This window comes from Eptatretus burgeri, chromosome 8, assembly GCF_056783735.1.
Source record: "Eptatretus burgeri isolate ZD-2024b chromosome 8, Ebu_testis_v1, whole genome shotgun sequence".
In the NCBI taxonomy this organism is placed as follows: Eukaryota; Metazoa; Chordata; class Myxini; order Myxiniformes; family Myxinidae; genus Eptatretus; species Eptatretus burgeri.
Window position 1 is genome coordinate 90,702,258 of NC_140968.1, and position 24,803 is coordinate 90,727,060.

The 24,803-nt window shown below is 43.4% G+C and overlaps 1 protein-coding gene across 1 annotated transcript in view; it reads right to left on the bottom strand.

Annotated features, from left to right (window-relative positions):
- Positions 1-24,803, bottom strand: part of GDE1 (glycerophosphodiester phosphodiesterase 1) — a 36,481-nt gene that overhangs the window by 5,686 nt on the left and 5,992 nt on the right. Inside the window, exons 2-5 of the mRNA XM_085892964.1 lie at positions 11,820-11,995; positions 9,440-9,545; positions 6,873-6,965; positions 5,170-5,381 (exon numbers count right to left, since the gene is read on the bottom strand). Of these exons, the coding sequence (XP_085749090.1) occupies positions 5,170-5,381; positions 6,873-6,965; positions 9,440-9,545; positions 11,820-11,995 (587 nt within the window). The remainder of the gene's footprint in view (positions 1-5,169; positions 5,382-6,872; positions 6,966-9,439; positions 9,546-11,819; positions 11,996-24,803) is intronic.

A 24,803-nucleotide genomic window follows, 5' to 3' on the forward strand; every position in this document is an offset into this window, starting at 1 on the left:
GAGCTTTCTTTGCTTCTGTGATAAATCACTGTTTGCATTATATTAGGGGTGACCTTTGAACCTGGAATGGACGGGAATACAGCAGACCTTCATCCTGAATCTTGTTTTGATTTATCACTTTTCACTTTCCGGGTTGTTTTGTTCGACGTACGGAGGGCACTTTACCCCCCAATTAATCTCGGTTTATGTTTAGCCGTCTTACCAGAGGGAGAGTTTCTTTTGCGAGACTTGGCCGATGGTATATAAACTCAGGTTTTAGGAATGCTATGGTTTCTCCAGGTTATTTTCCATCCATATTCTCAGTCCATTACTTAGTAACCACGGGGGATTTTTCACCTCAGTCAATACGTAGGATTTCATATTGGAAATTTAATACCAGTCTTCTAGAAGATGGCCTTCCAAGTTTTCTCAGCTAACCAAATCCTCAGAAAGCCCTCTTTTTCTTCAATGAATTTTATGGTGGGACAAAATTAAAAAAAAACAGATTCAGGTGTTTTGTCAGCAGTTTAAAGCAAACGTTAAGAATGTAACAATAGCTCGTTTTGAAGCAGACAGTTTGTACAGCGAGAAGGTAAACTGGCTAAAATTAATATTGCAAGAAACTATCAGTTATTATGAGAAAAGAAGATTCAGTTGAGAGAGTTATTCCAAGAGAAAGCAGCAGGGTTGTTACTCAGACTAAGGGTTAAGAACTTAAAGGTATTAGATATCCCTACAATGTCTTTGTTTGGACTGTCAGTAAATCACCAAATAATAGTTTTTCTGTGTTTGACCCCAGCGGAGCTGTTGTGGTAAATCCCAGAGACATGAGGTTGTGGTTCAAGATTTTTTTTTTCTACAAACTCTTTACAAAACAAATTGCTTGTGATAAAACGAGGAGACATCTAATTTCTCACATCCTCCTCTCTTACTGAGCCCCAGTACCTAGACTTGGACTCACGGAATTAACCCAAGCCCTACTGGAATGGACTGAGGAAGAGCCCCTGGAATTGACGGCCTGCCGGCTGAATTTTATGTGGAATTGTAGGACCTGTTAGGCCCACAACTGATGCATGTTCTAGAATAATCTCTGATGCATGGAGAATTGCCTTGGAGCTTGAGAAGAGTGGTGATGTCCCTTCCTCCAAAGGGTGGTGACTTACCCTTTGGAGGCCTGTCTCTTTGCTGTGAACTAACCCTAACTATAAAAAAAACTTCAAAAGTCTTGGAAAATCAAATTTAAAAAGTAACTAGAGGGGGAGCACTCGGGAGAGTGCAAAACCTCCGCCGCCAATACTGCTGGGTCACTCAAGTGAACCTCATATCTTATTCATTAAATATGATGTCAACAGTGCTGAGTTATAGTTCTTTCCTCCATTTTTTTTTTGGGGGGGGGGGGGGTTGGAAATCACTTAAAACATGTAGAAATGCAAAAAAAAAGAAATCTAAATTTTGTTGAAAAAAAAAAGTTGCAAAAAATTTTTTTTTCTCTAACAATTATTTTTGGGGGAGGGGGTTGGAAATCACTTAAAACATGTAGAAATGCAAAAAAGAAAAAAATTTTCTCTAACAATTTTTTTTCTCCAATTTTTTTCGGGGTTGGAAATCACTTAAAACATGTAGAAATGCAAAAAAAAAATTCTTTTTGGGGGGGGGGGTAAATTCTTTGGGGGGGTTGGAAATCACTTAAAACGTGTAAAAATGTAAAAAAAAAATCTTTTTTTGGGGGGGGTAACAATTTTTTTTTGGGGGGTTGGAAATCACTTAACGTGTAGAAATGCAAAAAAAAAAATTTCCCCTCTAACAATTTTTTTGGGGGGGGGGTTGGAAATCACTTAAAACATGTAGAAATGCAAAAAAAAAAATTTTTTTCTCTAAAATTTTTGGGGGGTTGGAAATCACTTAAAACATGTAAAATGCAAAAAAAATAACTTTTTTGGGGGGGGGGTAACAATTTTTTTGGGGGGGGTTGGAAATCACTTAAAACATGCAGAAATGCAAAAAAAAAATTCTCTAACAATTTTTTTTTGGGGGGGGACCAAGTCCGAAATCCATCGAGGAGTTTTTCCGTAATACTGTTCACAAACAAACAAACAAACAGAAAGGGGTGAAAACAGTAACCTCCATCCATCTTCGAAGATGGCGGAGGTTAATTAGTGATCTAGTTCACGCCGATCAGAGTTATTGTATCAGAGTTATGAGAGGATCAGAGTCCTGGGGAGGTCCATATAATGATAACATTTTCACGAGAGATTTGATAGGTGGTCACTGCGTTCAGAAACACAGTTTTTTGTATCATGTGTTGGAAGCTTGTGGATTTGGGGTTAATTTCAGGACTTGTATTGTTTTATTATATAACAATATATTCAGTCAAGTTAAGGAAAACAATGAGTTTGTTTCTCCCATACAGGTTCATAGGGGGTAAGGCAACGGTGCCCGGTCTTCGGCTTATTATTCACCCTTCTTATGAAATCACTTCTGGTGTTACTGAGGAAGAATGTTTCTGGAGTGGTTATATCTCCTGAGTACCCCTCAGTTATCTTATCTGCTTATGCTGATGATATCTCAGTTGTTGTTAAAGATAATAATGACAATGCTGCTCTTGTTAAGTGTTTAGGTTTGTTTTGTAACTTGGCTTCTTCTTTGAAGTGCAACTGGGAAAAAAAAGCAAACTCTTATGGGTTCCCTTTGTGAAGAACAATCTATCTGGAATGGCCCTGGCACACCTTCCTGCAAAATTTAAGTTGGTGGATGAAGGTTTTCAATATCTTGGGTTTTTTTTTTCCAGGATATCCAGAATATGGCTATAAAAACTGGGATGGTATAGTTGAACGTGTCAAAAAAAGATTGAGAAGGTGGAGGAGAGCCCTGCCCAACCTTTTGTATTCAGATATGGCCGCCAATGTTTTCTGGTCCTGCTTCAACGTGTTGACATATCTGCTCTTCCTGTTGTTTTTTTTTTAATCACAGTCATTTGAACACCTTTCAGTGTGCCGCGAGGAGGACACCTCTGTCACTAAGATGTTTGCCCAAGAGCCTATATTTTATAACCCTCTCTTTCCTCATATTCCCAAAAGCCGGGACTTATGTCAGCATTATATAATAGCCGGCATCACAAAAGTATGGCACCTCTGGCATGTTTCAGGTCGCGGGTCAAAATCTGTTCGAGAAATTGCTAACCTAACGAGAATTTAACCCAAAAGAGTGACTGGAAAAGTCTTGACGGAGATCATACAAATAGGGTTCCATCTGGGATTGTTGGACCCAAGACCTTGAAGTATTGCAATGAGTGGGTTTTTTTTCCTGGGTTATTGGTGCATTTCAATTCCGACAACTTACCCCCCCCCCCCCACCCCACCATTAGCATGGGGTTAAACCTCTTTCAAAAGGTTCAAAAGGCTATCAGTAAAGATTTGTCCAAGTCTTGTGTTAAGTTACTGTTAGGTGATACACCATTAAACAGAGTGACCCGGTGGAAGGGATGATGCCTATGAAACCCCCTCTGAACCTGTATGGGACTCCCAGGATAGCGAGCTTATAGAAGTTAAATGACCAGTGATCTCCAGTGGAGGTTAGTCCACTGGATAGTTCCTTCCAAGAAGCGAATTAGTCATTTCTCTCCTGCATCCACGTGTTGCCCATTTTGCAAATGTATGGAAGACCTGTTCCATGCGTTCATTAATTGTGTGAGATTGGTTCCTATACTTAATTGGTTCAATTTTGTGTTGCACAAAATGAATGTTGTGGTGAATAAATTGATGCACTCTTCTGTTTTTTTGTTTTTTTTTTAGTAAATTGTATTTCATTGCACTTGTGTACCAATGGTTGGTGTAAAAATTTTATTTTAGGAGCATAAAAGGACTTCAAAAGCATCTATATATCTGTATCTCTCTCTCTCTCTCTCTCTCTCTCTCTCTCTCTCTCTCTCTCTCTCTCTCTCTCTCTCTCTCTCTCTCTCTCTCTCTCTCTCTCTCTCTCTCTCTCTCTCTCTCTCTCTCTCTCTCTCTCTCTATTCCACTATTTGTTGCGTCCACCCTTTGCCTCACTGTCAGTGTTTATTGCCTTATACTATCTGTAACCTCGCTCATTCATGAGACTACATTTGGTGCCGACAAAATATAATGGATCTTTCATTTGTGATAGCTAGCAGATAGACAATTTGGCAAATTTACATATTGCCTAAAATTCTGCCAGGTGATGACATTTCATCGCAAGTGAAATTAAAAAAAAAACAGCAAAACAGGAAGATTACAAATTTTACTTACGTTCGATTAAACGAGTTAAGTTTTATGCTGATCGCAAATGGTGATGGTGTTTGCAAATAAGAGGCTCCAAAATTATTTCTACTGCTAATTTAAAAAAGGAATATTCATTCAAACCATTTCAAATACAAGCAGACATTCAAATGCCTGCAAGCCATTTCAGCCCCAAAGAGAGCCACGGCAGGATAGCCTCGAGGGACGCACACTCGCCTCGGAGCTGTCTCGCCTGGGATCGAATCCAGACCCAGCTATAAACTGGCATCTTGATGTGGATGGACTTTACACTGGGCGTTGCATTTACCAGCATTACTTGATGCATGTTAAAGATCCCACCGTGTCATTCGATAAGAGTAGGTGAACTATCACCGACCCCCTGAACAAATTCCAAATTCCTGCTATCACCCACAAGGGGCACTGCATCAGCGGCACAGCGGCACCCCAGAAAAATGTGCAACCAACAGCTATATGCTGCACATGAAAGGAAAGGAATCGCCTGAGAAGTAAACCGGGCAACTCCACATCCAGGGCCAAATATCACAAGGTCAGCACCCCTTTGGTGCCATTGGCAGTTCCGAACGAAACGTATGAACCCGAAACTGACCTTTACTTGATGCGAGCTGAATGAGATTCCAAATGGAACCTGTCACTTTGAACTGCTTTTATTTTTCCTCGAAAAACTTGTGTCAGGTTCAACAGCCCAATTTACCTCTCAGCGGCTTATTTCTACCGACGACTCAAAATTTAGACTCACAAATTAGCAGGAATATTTAAATACAAACACTACATTGAAAATCTTTATCAAAAGATATATATATATATATATATATATATATATATATATATATATATATATATATATATATATATATATATATATATATATATATATACCAGGAAAAGAGAATAAATATATATTTAAACAACTTACTTGGAGATGAAGTTTTTCTGACAGAGGAAAGCAGACACTCCACAGAAAGACCAATAACAGTAGTGTACGGCCCAGTCATGGAAGACATCCAGCAACATGGCCGGATAGTGCTTGAACCAGCTTGTGAAATAAGGCTCGCCACCGCCTGTGTGGCTGAAACTCCAGCGCCGATGCGTGAGGGCAGTCACAACCGCTGGATCGGCCAAACGCATCTGCAAGCGAGATCAGATTCGACATCGTCTACATTCAAAAAGATGACGTTACAAAACCACAAATTCAGAAGCTCAGAGGACAGATCTGTTTGAGGGCAGCACATCGAGAATTAACATGCCGATATCGAATTGTCAGTAAAACCCAGGGCTAATGACCTTCAGGGAGGAAGTAATTTTCCTGTCCTGCCTCGTTTGGTCCGCACGTGATGCCGGTCCACAGTTTGTGGTCGACTCTTACACGACCCCAAGCAATTTGAGCGCTAAAATGCTGCTGACAAAAGGCAATGCTGCCCGCAAACCCACTGACATAATAAGAGTAACGTTTAATCAGCATCGCCTGTTAAAAAAAAGGATTGTAAAAGTCAATCGATAAATCTGGCCCATGTTGACGAGAAGTCATCCTCGGACAATAGTATCTGCGGATGACGATTTCACTGCAGCCCAGTGATTGAAGGGTCTCCTGGAGGGCTTTCACACATCCATCTGATGGATACATTCCATCAATGTTTCCTTTGTGCCTTAGGTATTAGTGTCATCTGCAGCGCTTGTTCATCAGATGTTGGTTTGTCTTTTGGCACCAAAAAAATAAAATAAAAAAAAACCATCAACTACTGCTGATTTTTAGACAGAGAAGAGATAGGAATTTAGCCAGGGCACTGGCACACAAAGACCTGCTCCTTTTAAAAGTTACCGTGGGATATTTAATATCCACGAACAAATGCCAGCAGACGAGAAGAAAAATCGTGAGCTGGTAACGACGTAGAGTCTGTGAGGAGTGATGATGTCGTATACAAAAAAAGCTTCCACTTTGGTTTATCCTTTTACCACAAGAAATGCCATAACTGTATCCTTTAAAACAACCACAACAACAACAATAACAACAACAAGAGTTCATTGTAAGCCATAAATTAAAACAACCACATTACAACTTCATTGCTTCTGCTAATATTTTACATTAGTTACCAAAACCACATCATCTAAACCTCCATCCATCCATCCATCCATTGGGACCATACTCTCTGCAGAGTGTTGGTGCTGCCTAAGCAGTCTCCTTGGCTATTGGGCACAATCCTGGACGGGTCACCACTCCGACACAGGATACCAGCATGCTGGCACACTTATTTTTCCAACCTCGGAAGGATGACAGGCTGAGTCAACCCCACCTGCTATTAATTCAACAGACAAGCAGGATCCCAAGCCCACCACTCTTGCCATTAAGCCAACACCAGGCATATGTACACCTCAATGACTATCTAGATATTTTACGACTCCATAACCAAGCAGGTTCGACAAGTATTAGTTTTAGAATTGCAGTAACACTAAAAATATATCTTATAAATAAATAAATATACCGCTTTTATCCCACGTCACGATATCTCCTGAAAACTGCAATTACCCACAAAGTCACAGCTTGCAGAGCACATGCATTATTCACAATAGCACAAGACGGCCCGTGACGGACACACACGCCGAGGCATCTGGCAGCATTACCTTGTAGATTACCCACGGGTTAAAGGAGCAGACGATGCCCTTCTTGTAGAGTTGTGGCCACGTGTTGTATGCTTGCTTGAGCGCAGCAGCAGACTGCAAACACGGAGAAAGGATCAATCACTCTCCGGTATTGCTGAATGAGCCGACACTGACAAGACTTTTGGCACGTTCACCAGCCCAACAAGTACTGTGTAACAATTATTAAACTCTCTCTGAAAGTGTCCACCTTCAATGAAGTTGCATAACATCCAGCACGTGACTTGTTGGCTTGATGCTTGCGATGTTGAAAGCCAAGGAGAGTCATGGATGGATCAGGATAGTGCTTAAATGGGGACAGGGATGGCAAGATAGCTGAATTGGTCGAGTGGTCGCCTCAAAGGTTTCTGGCCAGGATTTATTCCTTTCTGGAGTTGAATCTGATTAAAGCTACTACTCTTGAGAAATACCAGCAGGTGGCGTTGCATTTCGGGAGAAAGGGAGAGAGGGAACTGGCAGGATGGCATGTAGGTATACACAATCACCTCTGAGCCTTCTAGCCTGGGTTCAAATCTCGGACCAGCGACAAACTGTCTTCCTGGTGTCTCGTAGGCAGGGTTATTCATCAATGTGTGGGTCGTCCCCCGGAAGGACATTAAGCTGGTGTCCTGTCCACCAGCATAAGTTGGTTGACGTTGAATAACCCACAGTGTGCTTCGTGAGGAGTCGGCGAGCTATCGTCGGCACCCTGTCCAAATTCAAATTCATACTCGAACCTACAGGGGGAGTTACATCAGTGGCATAACTGTGCCCCCAGCCAATGATGGAAGAAGAAGAAGAAGAAGAAGAAGAAGAAGAAGAAGAAGAAGAAGAAGAAGAAGAAGAAGAAGAAGAAGAAGAAGAAGAAGAAGAAGAAGAAGAAGAAGAAGAAGAAGAAGAAGAAGAAGAAGAAGAAGAAGAAGAAGAAGAAGAAGAAGAAGAAGAAGAAGAAGAAGAAGAAGAAGAAGAATCAACACAATCTTTGAAAAAGGATGTTTCGTCAGCTATTGATTCACGAGCGCCAGCTAGAGTGACCACTATATTCGTTATGTCTGTGTGTCTGTCTGTCCAGAGCATAACTCCATGCACTTTTATCCGATCTTGATGAAACTTGGTTATGTGTTCGATACCAATGTCTGGTTGTGTTTTCCTGGATGAGGGCGTGCTACGCCCATTGTGGGTGGAGCCACGCCCATCAAAAAATCGCCATTTTTAGGGGGTAGTCGGATTAAAAATCTATCTTCTCCGAGGGAATTGACCGAATGGAATGGGTTCTTCGGTATTTGAATAGCAAAATGAATTATCTAAAATTTGTCGTTCTCCGATTTTTCATTTTCGTCCCAAGGTCACAAGGTCAAAAACTTTGAAAATTGCGAATTTTGACATAAAAATCATACGACCGCCCAAATTTTGAGAGCTGGGATGACAATATTTGTTATGCATAATCTTGAGGTCATTCCCCACCTAAAGTCTTGAAACCATTTTGCTCTAACTCGAACACCTTTCCCGTGGCGCCCCTTTCAAGTTTGTTTTTACACTGATTTCATCAAAGTATGGATAATCCGAGGAGTGCGAAATGCCATAAAGCCTATATGACGTTGTATTGTTCCTGGAATGTTCCAGAGGAAGTTTTGGCCAAAGGTCATAATCCTTGACCTTTGACCTTTAAAGTTCACAAAGGTCAAATTCTCAAAGTTGTGGGAATCGAACAGGGTTTTCGACCTCCTTCGACGAACTAACTCCAATAAGCTATAGCACGTATCCTGTTTCCTTATTTTAATGTCCACAACATTGTTTTGTGACCTTTAAAGTTCACAAAGGTCAAATTTTTTTAAGTTGTTGAACGAAACCGGGTTTTCGACATTTTGTAGCTAATAACCTGTCACTCGTACCACATCATGTTGATAATTTTCATAACTTGGTCAAACATTATCACATTGTCTCATCCTTGACTTTTGAAACAATCTACATCATCAAATACCGCTCGTGAACCATCGTCGTCTTCAGACTTGTCCTTTTTGCATTTACAGCATTGAAAAAAAAAACAGACCAAAGGCCATCAATTATCAATCAATCAACACATGGAACACTAAAAAAAGCATGAATGGAGATGATGGAGTTGATGAGGATGGGAATTATTAAAACTGCACATACAACCAAAGGTTTGAATGAAATAAGGCAAAAATCATCAACAACTGCAAGTTATGTCTCTCCGAGTTACATTCGATTTCCTTCTCATATGAATTGGTGAAAGTGAGTTCCCGCACCCCTCTCCACTGGTTTCTCGGGCTGTGGAATTCCAAAGGGTATTCACCACGGATTCTTCCACTCCATGTTTCTGGAGTTACACGGCACATGCTTGCTGTCCTCGACAAGCCATCATCGCACGTGCCTTGATGGAAGGCGCTGACATTTTAATTTTCTTGTCGAATTCTGTAGCCCGAAACTGGAGGATAAACAAAACCTGGTTTGCATTTGCTACTGCATTCCCATTGTTCATGAGGACGTTTCAGCGGGGGGCTGTTGGATCCTCTCAAATAGCAATCCCTCACCTTGTCTGCACTTCCTTTGACATCAAAGTAAATGGTCAAGTTAAGCCGCATGCATTCCTTCACGGCTTCTTCCAGTCTTGGAACCATCTCGCTGGAAAAGACCTTTCTGGGTGAAGGAACATGTGGGGTCTCGGCATGAGCACCAGAACAGAAAACCATTGCAGTGTGCAATATTTCCGTCGGCAAATAAAACCACAGCGATACTCAAAGGTGTGAAAAAAAAGTCGAAACATGTTTGTTTGTCCATCGGCAGCATGGGTTATTGGAGGCTCCAAGTGGACTCCAACTTATGTACAGTAAAGTAGCACGAGCAGATGAACAGGACTGTTAATGTCCAAATTCAATGCATTAAGTGATAGATCCAACTTGAAAACTCGAGCGGTACCGGGTACAGCGCATACATCCACCAGGCTGAACAGTTTACGTTTTGTATTTCACTGATAGGCCGGAACCAGATCCAAATTTTCACCAAAATTGAATCTATTCTTCCTTGTCACATACCCAACGTGTCCACCAAGTTTCGTCCGAATCCGTCCACAACTTTTTAAGATATCGTGCTATACATCGTTTTTGGCGCCATCTCTCAATGGTGAAGAATCACTTTAAAAAAATTCAAGTATCTGGATCCGGATCTTCACCAAAATCTAATCAATTCATCTTTGTCACACACCCAACCTGTTCACCGACTTTCACCCGAATCGGTCAATAACCTTTTGAGATATCCTGCTCACAGAGACTGACAGACAGACAGATAGAGAAGAAGGAAACAGACAGCCTGACAGGTTTGATGAAAATCATGCAAATGACGTCACTGTCATCCTGACCTTTGAAGATGATTGCAACTTGATACCTGTATCTTGAAGCGTTTCCAAGGTATCATCTTTTTTGTCCCTAAAAAAAACCTCTATACATTAACATGGGCAATTTTGTTGCCATAGAAACGATGCTACCCATCAACAGATTGCTGCCATCTTGAAAATGCATCATCTGTCCTCCAGCACCTCAAGAAATCTTGCATTTTGATAACAAATCGGATTATCAAATCTGCTCGGAAGTAAAAGGTGATGTTTCCAACTCATTTGCATCAAGGTTGATGTCATGTTGCACAAACACGTTTGGTCCTATCTGTTTATGCAAGTGACATCACTGTCACCTTGACCGTTGACATATAGTCAAAAATTCGAGGGGGAGCACTCGGTAGAGCACAAAACCTCCGCCGCCAATACTGCTGGGTCACTTAAGTGAACCTGATATCCGATTCATTGAAGGTCAAAACAGATCAGACTCTACTGAACCACGATTGAATAAACTAAACTAGATCGACAGGCATGTAGAAATGCCCAAAAAAAAAAATCGAATTTTTTTTTTTTTAAGTTGCAGAATTTGTTTTTTTTTCTCTAACAAATTTTTTTTGGGGGGGGAATGCAAAATGCAAAAAAATGCAAATGCAAAACGTAGAAATGCAAAAAAAGATTCAAATATTTTTCAAATAAACGAATTTTTTGGGGGGTTGGAAATCACTTAAAACATGTAGAAATGCTTAAAAAAAAAAATTCAAATATTTTTCAAATAAACGAAATTTTTTTGAAAAAAAGTTGCAAAATTTTGTTTTGTTTTTTTCTCTAACAAATTTATTTATTTTTGGTTGGAAATCACTTAAAACATGTAGAAATGCAAAAACAAAAATTCAAATATTTTTCAAATTAAATCGAAATTTTTTTGAAAAAAAGTTGCAAAATTTTCTGGTTTTTTTTCTCTAATAAATTTTTTTGGGGGGTTGGAAATCACTTGAAACATGTCGAAATGCAAAAACAAAAATTCAAATATTTTTTCAAATTGGCCACCATAGTGGCCATATTGGACTTTGGACCAAGTCCAAAATCTAATGGCATGATCCTTGGACCATACCTAACCCCCCCCCCACCAAGTTTCGTCGAAATCCGTCCAGGAGTTTTTCCGTAATACTGTTCACAAACAAACAAACAAACAAACAGACAGGGGTGAAAACAGTAACCTCCGTCCATCTTCGATGGCGGAGGTTAAACATTGACAGCCTCGCTTTTATCCTTCAGAATCCTCTGGTAAAGTTTGACGAAGATAAATGAATGCGTTCACAGACAAACATACAAACAAGGCAGACAGACATATGATGAAAATTTTCAACTTTCGTCATAACAAACAGGGGTGAAAACATAACCTCCATCCACCTTTGGTGGCAGAGGTAAAATAAAACAAAACAAATAGATAGTGAATACCCACAAAATATAATTTGTACCAATTATAATTGTCTCTGGAATGTATATATTGGTATGTTTGTGAGAGGAGACTAGAAATAACAAAAGGGCACAAAACGACTGCGATGACTGAGGTTCACATTCACCTTAAGCGATGTTTACTCGCTGCATTCAGCTGGGAAAGCTCAGCATAGGTGATGGAGGAAAGAGGCCCAACACCATCAGTTGTCCGATCTACGGTGGAATCGTGCATGATGACCGGGACACCATCGGCAGTGAACTCCAAATCCAACTCCACGGCGTCCGCGCCATTCTTTGCTGCCTAAATCACAAATAAGCCTGTGTTGTGTTGAATAAAAAATAAAAGGTGTACTTCTCCTGGCAAAAATTAAGCAACGATCTTTTCAAAACTTGTATTGTTTTTATGGTTAAGTTCAAAAGTGTTCATATTCTGGTTGAAGATCAGCACACTGATCTGTACACTCCATAAACAAACATGAGGGTTGTGGAAGCAAAAGGTTAGTCGTTGTGCAAAAACAACATGGCTGTCTGAAACATGGCAAATGGTCATGATTAGTGCCATTCAGGTTCCACCTGAGGGGACTTTAGGTTTGATCGCTGTCTGGCCATGCCACCTGTGGTTTTCCAACCTTTTCCCCATACCCTTTAACATATTCAACTGAAACTTGGTACATGGGTTTGTTGTGATACATTACAGAAGAGTTTGAGTTTCAAGGTGTTTCATCAATTTTTCAGTTCTGCCTTTTTTAGACTTACAAAATATCACATCGGTAGGGGACATGTTTTGCAAAGCAATTATCGTTCTTCTTGTACACCGCTCCTTCCCAATTCCATATCTGGGCAATGCATGACATCATCACCGGGTGCCAAAGGAAGGGAGGACTCAGTTTTCACTCCGTTTTCTTTCTTGTTTGTTTTCTTGTTATCGTGACCGAAGGAGAGGGCATTGCGTTTGGATCCGTTTGTTTGTTTGTTGCATGGCGAAAAATTATTTTTGCCAAGTATGTTCGTCTTTAGCGTTTGTCTGTCTGTTTGTTTGTCTGTTTGTCTGTTGGGTCGCCGAAATAGGTGACCCTTATTGTCAGTAATTCTGTCTGTTTGTTACTTGGCGAAATCTTCAATTTTGTCAAGTATGTTGGTCTGTTCCATTTGTTAGTTTGTTTGTTTGTTTGTCCGGTCATCTACAGCCCAAACGGCTGGACCAGTCGTTCTTAAATTTTTACACCTGATAGGCAATCCACCTGAGACGATCCGCGTCCAAATCGGACTAAACGTCGCGATGTGACGTCACACAACGTAAAAACACATTTTTGGACATAACTCAGTGACCGGAAGTCGTAGCGACTTCCGGTTGACGCCAAATTAAACTTCATTGAAATATCTAAATGATTACTAAATGAATCTTATTACAAATTACGCATAGTTTTCGCAAGCGTATGACGTCAAAGTTTTGCCTATTGACGTCATTTTTCTGAAAATTGTTATTTGTGACGTCACGTCATTTTATTAATGTACGAACAAATAAACACCACACATTCCATGACATTACAGCTTGGACCACCACACGGAAAGGTCAACTAATTCGCCAAGTGTCGTGCTAAGTACGATTTTTCATTTGGATGTTTGTTCGTTTGTCATCAGCATAATTAGTAGTAAACGTGGGTGGATTTTGACCAAACTCGGGTGGTAGGTACATCTTATGACCTAGTGCTTTGGAAATTGTGATGGTTGCTAGGGACGCTTTGGTTCCCTAACAACAACCGAAAAACCTTCAAAATCGGTACTGTTCACACGAAATCAATTCCAAAAGCCATTATCCCACGTAGGGTTATGAAATTTGGCACGAATGATCTACAGGTGATGCTCTATCAAATATATTCCGGTTTTTGTGATATATGGAATTCTTTACCCGCAGCGCCCCCTACAATTAGGATATGCACGAAAATTGGCGAAAATTGAAGGCCTCCTAGCGACCAGGTGAGTGCATCGATACGAATGAAACTTTGCAGGTTCATGGTACTCAATGAGTACTACAACTTTGCCTCAGGACATATTGACCGATTTCGCTTAGGTCAGGGGTCAAAGGTCAATTCGTGCAAAAATTGATAATATGCGAAAGCTGGAGGTGCCTTCGCGCCAAATGCTACTCCTCCTTGGGTTATGGTCAGATGGTCATGAAAATTCACACTCATCGTCTGGAATACATTGTGCACAAACGATCGAGTACACAAACCACATTAGTTGTTGACCTTGGGACCTATATTGACCTTTTGGTCTATGTTGACCTCAAAAATATTTGGCTAGTTGAATTCAGTGATATCAAATATAAATCCTGTTAAAATTTTAAGTCAATGGGATGAAAAATGACAATTTTATAAATGCGGCCTATGTTGATCTTTTGGCCAATGTGGACCACAAAAATAATTGGTGGTTGAATTCAGTGACCTGAAAAATAAATTCTGTTCAAATTTCAATCAAATAGATGAAAATCGAGGATTTTAGAAATCTCACCGAAGTTGTTGACCTTTGGCCTAAGTTGACCTTTTGACCTCAAAAACAATAGGCTTCTTCCATATGCCAAGCTCTACCATGCGGTGAAATTTCGTGAAGATAAGTTGAAAATTTTGACCTTCAGGTGACAAACAGACAGACAAGCCGGTAGGCGGCGATGGGTCACCGAGCATGGAAACTATAAGATATAGAGCAAAATGGATGTCATATAGCGGATAGGGAATCACCTTAAGATTATGCATATCAAATCTCATCCAGTTCCATCTACTGATAACTACTCGGTATCCATTTGAATGAAAAGTACCGAAAATGCGGTTTGAAATCGGAAATCCCCAAAGTTCGAGGGGGTGCTGTGGGTGAACAAAGATCTAAATCGAAAATCCGGCTCGATAGTTTGTGCACAATGTATTCCAGACGATTAGTGCGAATTTTCATGACCATCCGATCATAACCCTAGGAGGAGTAGCATTTGGCACGAAGGCACCTCCAGCTCTCGCATATTATCGATTTTTGCACGAATTGACCTTTGACCCCTGACCTAAGTGAAATCGGTCAATATGTCCTGAAGCAAAGTTGTAGTACTCATTGAGTACCATGAACCTGCAAAGTTTCATTTGTATCGATGCACTCACCTGGTCGCGAGGGGACCTTCAATTTTCGCCAATTTTCGCGCATACCCTAATTGTAGGGGGCGCTGCGGGTAAAGTATTCCATATATCACAAAAACCGGAATATATCTGATAGAGCATCACCTGTAGATCATTCGTGCCAAATTTCATAACCCTACGTGGGATAATGGCTTTCGCAATTGATTTCGCACGAACGGTACCAATTTTGAAGGTTTTTCGGTTGTTGCTCGGGAACCAAAGCGTCCCTAGCAACCATCACAATTTCCAAAGCACAAGGTCATAAGATGTACCTACCACCCGAATTTGGTCAAAATCCACGCAAGTTTACTACCAATTATGCTGATGACAAACGAACAAACATCCAAACAAACAGAGAGAATTACTGACAATAAGGGTCAGCGATTTCAGCGACCCAATAAACAAAATCGACTGACCAATATACTTTAAAAAATCCTCAATTTTGCAAGTAACAAACGGACAGAAAGGGGTAAAAATATCACCTCCTTCACCTTTGGTGGCGGAAGGAACAAATAAGTAGCGGTGCATTCAAAGTACACTGCGCCCCATGCCAAATAAATAAATAAATCCTCCAGTGCGAAACATTGCCGGGATGCCTTGGCGCTCCAGCAATGCCACCATGCAGCATATGGAGATTGATTTGGAGTGAGCGGTGTGCAATAATGGATTGGTTGATGCTCCGTCATCCTGAGCGAGAGGTCCATGCTCCGTCATCCTGAGCGAGAGCTCCATGCTCAGTCACCCTGAGCGAGTGGTTCGTGCTTCATCACCCTGAGCGAGTGGTTTGTGCTCCGTCATCCTGAGCGAGTGGTTCGTGCTCCGTCACCCTGAGTGAGTGGTCTGTGCTCCGACATCCTGAGCGAGTGGTTCGTGCTCCGTCACCCTGAGCGAGTGGTTCGTGCTCTGTCACCCTGAGCGAGTGGTTCGTGCTCCGTCACCCTGAGCGAGTGGTCTGTGCTCCGACACCCTGAGTGAATGGTTCGTGCTCCGTCATCCTGAGCGAGTGGTTCGTGCTCAGTCATCCTGAGCGAGTGGTTCGTGCTCCATCACCCTGAGCGAGTGGTTCTTGCTCTGTCATCCTGAGCGAGTGGTTCGTGCTCCGTCACCCTGAGCGAGTGGTCCGTGCTCCATCACCCTGACCGAGTGGTTCATGCTCTGTCAACCTGAGCGAGTGGTTCGTTCTCCGTCACCCTGAGCGAGTGGTCCGTGCTCCATCACCCTGACCGAGTGGTTCATGCTCCATCATCCTGAGCAAGTGGTTCGTGCTCCGTCACCCTGAGCGAGTGGTCCGTGCTCCATCACCCTGACCGAGTGGTTCATACTCCGTCAACCTGAGCGAGTGGTTCGTTCTCCGTCACCCTGGGTGAGTTGTTGTGAAAGATTTCCAAGCCTAAATTACCGAGTCAATGTTTTTTCACCCGTAACACTCAACTGTTTATAAAGATGAATGTTTGTGAGCATTTCCCTGAAACGTCTGTGTAAATGCAACATTGTTTTTCGGTGAAAAATACTAATGGTTTTTGGGTTGTTGTCGATATCAGCCAAGTGTGTGTGTGTGTGTGTGTGTGTGTGTGTGTGTGTGTGTGTGTGTGTGTGTGTGTGTGTGTGTGTGTGTGTGTGTGTGTGTGGGTGTGTGTGTGTGTGCCAGTTGCTATCTCCATATGCGAGTTTCAGAGGTGGAACAGAGCCCTCCCAGGTCTCAAAGTATACACCTTCGTAGATGGGCGTGTGTGCGTGTTGTCGTGGTTCATATAGTATATATATATATATATATATATATATATATATATATATATATATATATATATATATATATATATATATATATATATATATATATATTGTTGTGGTTACCAAATTCGCAAACCACCATTCAGGTCCCTGAGGTGAGGTATCTCGGCAAGTATATGTGTAGTTAGGCCCAAACCCGTTGTCTAGTGGGAATACATGTCATTTATGCGTGCTGCGACTCTTCAGGATAGCCGTTTTTCTTTTGCTATCTTTATTTTGGACCAACCGCCATGATTACCACCACAACCACAACATCAACCACCAACCACAACGCCGCTTCACCACAACCGCCACGACCTTCACGTCACACTTCGCAACCGTCGCATCGCCACCGTTCTTGCGCCGCCTGTGGGTACCGGTGTTGGACTCGTGCAGGGCGCGCGCCGAACAGCGTGTACAAAATCACGGATTTTGTGCTTCAAAAACGGATCAAAAACGACACACGCCCACTTTTTGCCGTCCAATCGGTGAGCGAGGGGCGATTTGGCCCCGCCTCCAGGACGATCGATATATGCAAATTTGTGGATCAAAAAGCCTTCACGCCCACTTTTTCTCGGGCCAATGGGGAGCGAGGTGAAAGGTCAAAGGGAGGGGGTCAAAGGCGAAGCTACGGGGGGATAAAAGGACCGTGTTCATCAGTCAGGAAGAGCAGAGTCGGAGAGTCCAGAGTCGGAGAGTGGAGAGTGGAGAGTCGGAGAGTCCAGAGGCGGAGAGTAGGAGAGTCGGAAGCAGAGGGTCAAGACTTCGCGGGCGGTGGAGCTGCTCGTCGTGTGCGTTGGAGTTGGAACGGAGGGGACGAGCTGTGGAAAGGCGGCGACACCAGACGAGGGGGTGCTCGCGTCGTGCAGGGAGCTGCACCCGAGGGAGGCCGACAGCGCGACCTGGCCGAGGTGGAGACGCACACCAGGGATAATAAAGATCCTCTATACCCCGAGCATCAGCAACCCCCTCCTGTTTCCCCCCGCGCTGAGATAGTGCGACCAAGGGGGTCCCTTTCCCACCCCCTACCAGACACTGCCCGCGAGGCCCGCGGGGTTGGGGCGCCATCGCCGCTCCGCGTCTCATCACCAGACGGGTAGGCGCGACCCGGTCTCGGCCTCAGGCCTGCCTCATTCTTGGGGGTATTCTTTTCCTTGGTTTTGGGTATGTGTTGTCGGCGCCGTCTGTGAGGTAGAATTGTATAAGTGTTGCCGTGTGCTCGGTAGTCGGTATTAGCTCTGCTTGTGTTTTCACTTTTACATTTGCTTGTTGTGTAAATTGCATTGTGTCTTTTCTGTGTGCTTTTGGTGGAATTGAATGTGTGCTTCCCGTGTGCCGCGAATAAATGTGCTTTTGTGTTGAACTGTTTCCCGCTTCGCTTCGTCATTTCTCCCATTGAATCCTCATCTTGCTTCACGTAAAGGGTTGGTAGTGGGCTGAATACGCCCGATAATTAATCGAACCGTCGAGGTCGACGATAACACCGCTCGGTTATTCTGATAGTACGGAACGGGTCGCTTAAGTGGCCCGTGTCCGAAGTCGACCTGCGGCGAGGTGCGATCGCCCGGTCTACCCTCCGCGTGGGTACTTAGGTAGGTCGAATTTGGCGAGCAACCCTATCCCACGCGGGGGCTGATTGGCTCGATCGCGGTGAGACCGAAAGGTCCACCCGTGACTGGTTCCCGGCGTTAGTCCGAGAGGGTCACGACTGGATTGTCCGTCCGGTGGGCGACGTGCCGCGATTCGAGTTACGTGGCCGTCAGCACGCCGGCGGGCGCGAATACCGCAACAATATATATATATATATATATATATATATATATATATATATATATATATATATATATATATATATATATATATGTCTGTCTGTCTGTCTGTCTGTCTGTCTGTCTGTGTCTCTCTCTCTCTCTCTCTGTCTCTCTCTCTCTCTCCCTCTCTCTCTCTCTCTCTCTCTCTCTCTCTCTCTCTCTCTCTCTCTCTCTCTCTCTCTCTCTCTCTCTCTCTTTCTCTTTCTCTTTCTCTTTCTCTCTCTCTCTCCATATCCAGATAGTGGTTATGTCTGGATGGTGTTTGTCTCCAGACACGTCCGAGCAGTATTTTTGTCTGGATGGGAGTTTGTCTCCGGATATGTCCGGACAGGAGTTTGTCTCCGGACGGGAGATTGTATCCAGGTCGTGTTTATAGTATGAAAATGATTTTCAGACATTATTTTGTTTCCATATTCACTGTTATTCTATGCAGAATCATCTTTATGAGACGGTATGAATCATAGTTGGTGCTCCACCGCACATCTGCCTTCCCTTCCTCTTACCTTACACGGTCTTCCTTTCCCCCACTTCGCTCCTCTCTCCTTTCCCCTCCACCTCTTCACTCTCCCCGCTCTCTTTCTCCTGCACCCCTCTCCCTCTTTTCTCCCTCTTTTCCTCCCTCTCCCCTTTAGTATTACCATCAGTGAAGAGATGGGTGGTATTTGCTAGAAAATTATAAACTGCTACAAATAATCATGTGATGGCATACATGGCAAGTTGGTGGTGACAAAAAATTGGTTGGTGGGGATCAAAACCTGGTTATTTATTTATTAGACGTGATCAGAAGTGATACTACATGTGTAATCCTGGAGGATGGTGACATGCTTTTCGGTGAGAGAAAGCTCATGACGTTACACAGCCAATTGACTCGAGGAATACATAGCGTATCGGCTGCAGGTTGATCCATGGGTGTGTGTGTGTGTGTGTGTGTGTGTGTGTGTGTGTGTGTGTGTGTGTGTGTGTGTGTGTGTGTGTGTGTGTGTGTGTGTGTGTGTTCCATTACCAATCGACTTGTAGAGCGCTCGCCAAGTGCCTTAAGCAATCAAGCAAGCACCCCAACAAAACGCTGGCTGCTTGGAAACTGAACAGACCCCGTGTGTGTTCCATTATCAATAAGCTTGCTATCACTTGCCAAGCCAACCGTTACTTATCAACAGTGTCGAATGGTGGAATGCTTGCTTGAGTGCTTAAGTCACTTGGCGAGCGCTCTACAAGAAACTTAGCAACTGAACGCATCCCAGGTATAACAGTCTGTGTGTCAATCTTTGCGAGCGGAATGGAAGCAAAACATTGCATTTTTAAAATGGATCGAACTTTCCATCCAATACTGGTTTGGACAATGCTAAAACAGGTCTGCGGGGTTTTCACAAACAAAACGGGCCAAACCCGTGAAATCCGGTCACTTGCCATTTGTGGTGATGGGTTAAAAAAAAAAAAACTTGGCTCTGCAATTTAGAAAACATGTTAATGTGGCAAACGGCTCAGAAATTGTGTGTTATATCAGCTTTGAAGGTCAAAAAGAGAAACTCCTAACCATTCTGAAACAAACCCGGTTCATATAAAGATGACCAACTGCTTTAGAAACAGCCTCGAGGACAAAGGAAAACGCGATCACTCGAATGCTGCAGAGTTTAGAAATTAAAACATACTGTACTTGTATGTCTGTACCTCCATCCTGGCCGTACCAAGGTAGTAATAGCCGAACATTAATTCTTGACGTCTTATTTTCCAGGTGTACCCAACTCCATTAAAGCAGCAGTTTTGGTTTCCTGCTCCGGTGTATCTAAACATCCAGACCGGTTGGATTGTAATTAAAGGAGGAGATATCGTGATGTATCACGATTCCTTGGGTTTGACGTGAGTGCGGTGTGCGCATGCGCGTCACACGGGACCAGCAATGGAGTTGAGTGCATCGTGGTCGGTCTGATCGTCTGTACATCACGACATTACATATACCATGCTGAACAATAACACATTCAACTTGCTCCTCTCGGTAATTTGTCCCACCGTGTCCGTGTGCACCGGTGTAAAGACTTCAAGCTACCCCCCTTTCAAGTTACCTCCCGGTAATCCGAAATTGATTTCAAGTTACCCCCGGGGGTAGCCTGAACCCAATTTCATATTACCCCCGCACACCGCACCGCACTACCCCCGTCCCTGATTTAGCTGAAATTATAAATTCTTATGCCCACAACTCATGATACGTTTATTGAATAGAACACATAAAACATACAGGATTGAAAGCTTGTCTCAAAGTCTGGAAACATAAAAAATGTAAAAAATGTTAATTGTATTAAAACCACTCATACACTTATTCAAAGTGCATGACATATTGTTACGAATCTGGAAGCCATGAGCACTCAACATACAGGTCCTAGAGCTCAGTTATTTCGATAAGTAAACGTGGATAGATAGCTCCCCGTCCCTTGTTTAATGGGTAATTAAATGTTCATGTGCTGCGGAGAAATTGTGATAGTCAGGGTTTTCTTTTATTTTAAATCAACTATAACTACAACAACAGCAGCATCACCCTCACCTTCACCTCGCTTCCTCACACCGACGCCATGGCCTATGTGCGTGTCGGCACGTACGTGGGCAGAGTCCAAAGTGCCAGGCGGGGTTTCTTTGGGGCATTGGCATCTTGGATTTCGCTCCAAATACGGGCATGGCGCCCCTCTCAGCCAATCGGAGGGGTGCGAGCGGGATTGCCGTTGGGCAGCCAATGAGAGAGGGCCACGCCTGAACGGACAGCGTGAGAGAGAAAGAAAGGAAAGGAGAGCCGAGGAGAAGTGCGGCGGATCTGCTGGAAAAAGAGGAGAGTTTTGGTTGTTGGGACGAGCGCTGAGTGGAGCTTTGGACTTTGATCGCTCTCGCTGGCGCCTGGTTCTTCGGACCGCATTTCGACGCTGGTCTGGTTCGCTCGTGTCAGCCAAACCACATGAGGTGGACAGGTCCATGTCCTTCTGGAGTATCTGTGTGTGTGTCTGTCAGCGGGCCAGTCTTTAAGTAGTAAATTATTAAGTGCCTTCGCTGTACATTATTTGCGTTGCATCTCTTATTAGTCGTGATAACTCTGCCCTTACGTGCTTCCCTCCTTTCCCAACCTACTGTTAAGAAATACCCTATATGTTAAATGTATCGGCTCGTTTTTGTGTTTCTTTTATTGGTTTAATACGGTGCGTGTTGGGGAATTAGAAAGGCCATTGTTGCCATAGATGTACATTTGGACCGACGGATCTCGGTAACCATCCGCTCGGGTTACGCACGGTTCGAGCACACTACTGGCTCGTTCTGCTCGAGCTCCGCCGAGGATGAATTTCCCCGGTAGTTTGGACGACGTGGGTATTTAGGTAAATTGAAATTGGCAATCGACCCTATCCCACGTGGCCGACTTATTGGCGATCTTCGGTCCGATAAGGGACCCGTCGGCTCCGGAGTTATCCGGGGTGACGACCTATAAATTCCGGGTGTTCGGCAGAGACGACCCTACTGCTTCACCTCGCGGTCGTGCTCGCAACCGATCCCCGGCCCACAACAAATTTTCATATACAAACACAATATATACAAACATCCAACCTAACAAGAGAAATTTAGAAGGAAAAAGTATAATAATAATTACAAGAGTGAATATTCATCGGGGAAACAGAATTACAACTAAATTGTGAATTAAAAATACAGTCCACTGCACAGTTTAATTCAACAAAAGTAACAATAACAAAAACTTAACAAATCGCAGGCTCAAAGTGGTGTGTTGAAGAAGGATATCATAAAAACAAAATATGGCAAAAACTATAACTGTATGAGAAATACCGATTTCAACTCACAACAATATTAAAATAAAAATCATTAATAAAATCAAAATTCATTGCAAACTCTTTAAAGGCGGTCACGCGGTTAAAGGGTTTTCCTCGAATTAGTTTTGAATATCAATTAAATTACTATTTTTTGCAAATAAATATACGTAAATAAATGTTTTCGGTGGGGGGGGGGGTCGTCTGAAATCGTAGGGAGTAGGATGAAATCGATTTCACGCGATTTCAAGTTACCGGGGGGGGAGGGGGTAAGATGAAGGGGGGGGGGTTAAGATGAAGGTGGGGGTAAGATGAAGGAGGGGGGTAAGATGAAGGAGGGGGTAAGATGAAGGGGGGTAAGATGAAGGAAGGGGGTAAGATGAAGGAGGGGAGGTAAGATGAAGGAGGGGGAGGTAAGATGAAGGAGGGGAGGTAAGATGAAGGAGGGGGAGGTAAGATGAAGGAGGGGGGGTAAGATGAAGGAGGGGGGGTAAGATGAAGGAGGGGGGGTAAGATGAAGGAGGGGGGATAAGATGAATAGAGAACATTGTACTTTACGGTACTTCTACATATCGACGGTCCCCTGTGCCAGTGCGCATGCGCAGCCTGAGCCGGAGCCAGGGATGTTGTGGGTGTTTCAACCTGTTCAATACTTGTTTGATTATTGTCGTTCCACGCTAATAAAGTGGTCGAACAAATTGAACTCTGTTCTTATTTATAACACTGAACAACAAATTTCAAAAAAAATTTTTTACTGGAGATGTGTAAAGTGATTAAGACTAATTTGGGAACGCTGATTTCAAAAATCATAACCGTTTTGCTGTATCACGTCAGGATTTTCAGGAACAGAAATATTCCCATTGCCTAGAAGTCAGGATTTCAATGAAATTTACATATGTCTTTAACATGTCTATTTCGTACAATTGTTGTTAACTTGTGTTATATTTCTTTCTTTCAGATAAAGATGAGTAGGCGTTCCTGTACCAATCATCCTGACAACTTCTGTTATGTCTGTGGTCGGTATACCAAAAAAGATCAACAGCGAAGTATATCTACAGCAGTGAAAATGAAGGCCGCCTACTTTCACTACTTCAGGTGTAAGGTGGGGGACCAAGAACAGAGCTGGGCACCACACATCTGCTGCACAAGCTGTCACACAACCTTGACTCAGTGGTTGGTGGGCAAGCGCGCGAGCATGCCATTTGCGGTGCCCACGATATGGCGTGAGCCGCAGAATCATCATGATGATTGTTATTTCTGCTGCACAAGCATCGCCGGCTTCAACAAGAAGAATAAAGGTCACATCAAGTATGCTGACTGCGTCTCTGCTCGTAAACCTGTGCCTCATGATGTCGAGAACCCCGTTCCAACACCTCCAGCTGATCAGAACATAGCTGTAAGCAGTGGTGAAGAGGATGGTGATGATGAATCTTTTGAACCCGACACTCAAGAATCACACCTTCTGAACCAGGGAGACTTAAATGATCTTGTAAGAGATCTCTCGCTGTCAAAGGCGAAGGCAGAGCTGCTTGGATCAAGGCTGCAGCAGTGGAATCTACTTGAACCTAACACCAAGATATCCTTGTTCAGAGCACGTCACAGAGACATGGCTGAGTTCTTTGAGATGGAAGACACGATGACATTCTGCAGTGACATCAACGGTCTGTTGAAAGAACTTGGGTGTGATCACGATCCTGCAGACTGGCGCCTCTTCATCGACTCGGGGAAGAACAGCTTGAAGGCTGTTTTGCTCCACAATGGCAACGAGAAACCATCAGTCCCACTGGCTCACGCGTTCGGCATGACAGAGACCTATGAGACTATGCGGCAGCTGCTTGATTCCATCAAGTACAATGACTTCAACTGGCACATCTGCGGAGACTTGAAAGTGGTGGCACTGTTGTTAGGGCTGCAGTCAGGCTACACGAAATACATGTGCTTCCTTTGTCTCTGGGATAGCAGAGACGACAAGAATCACTGGACGAAGAAAGATTGGGAAGAACGAAAAGAGCATGTACCTGGTCGACACAACGTGAAGCATGTCGCCCTTGTCGACCCAGCCAAGGTTTTCCTTCCACCACTCCACATAAAGCTCGGCTTGATGAAAAGTTTTGTACGGGCAATGGATCTGAATGGGCGTGGGTTTTTATACCTCAAGGAAAAGTTTGGCAACACCTTGTCGGAGGCCAAGATCAAGGCTGGTGTCTTTGTTGGACCGCAAATCCGACAGATTATGAAGGACGAAACTTTTCCGACAACTCTAAACCCCAAAGAGCTGGCAGCGTGGAGGAGCTTCAAAGCTGTGACGGACAACTTCTTGGGGAACGAGCGCGCGGACAACTATGAAGAAATAGTGCAGCAGCTGCTGGAGTCCTTCAGGAAACTTGGCTCCAGGATGTCCCTGAAAATCCATTTCCTACACCAGCACCTGAACTTCTTCCCTGACAACTTGGGAGCAGTCTCGGACGAGCACGGCGAGCGATTCCACCAAGAGATTTCACTCATGGAGACGCGTTACCAAGGGCGGCACAACCCGAACATGATGGGCGATTTCTGCTGGTTCCTGCATCGTGAAACTG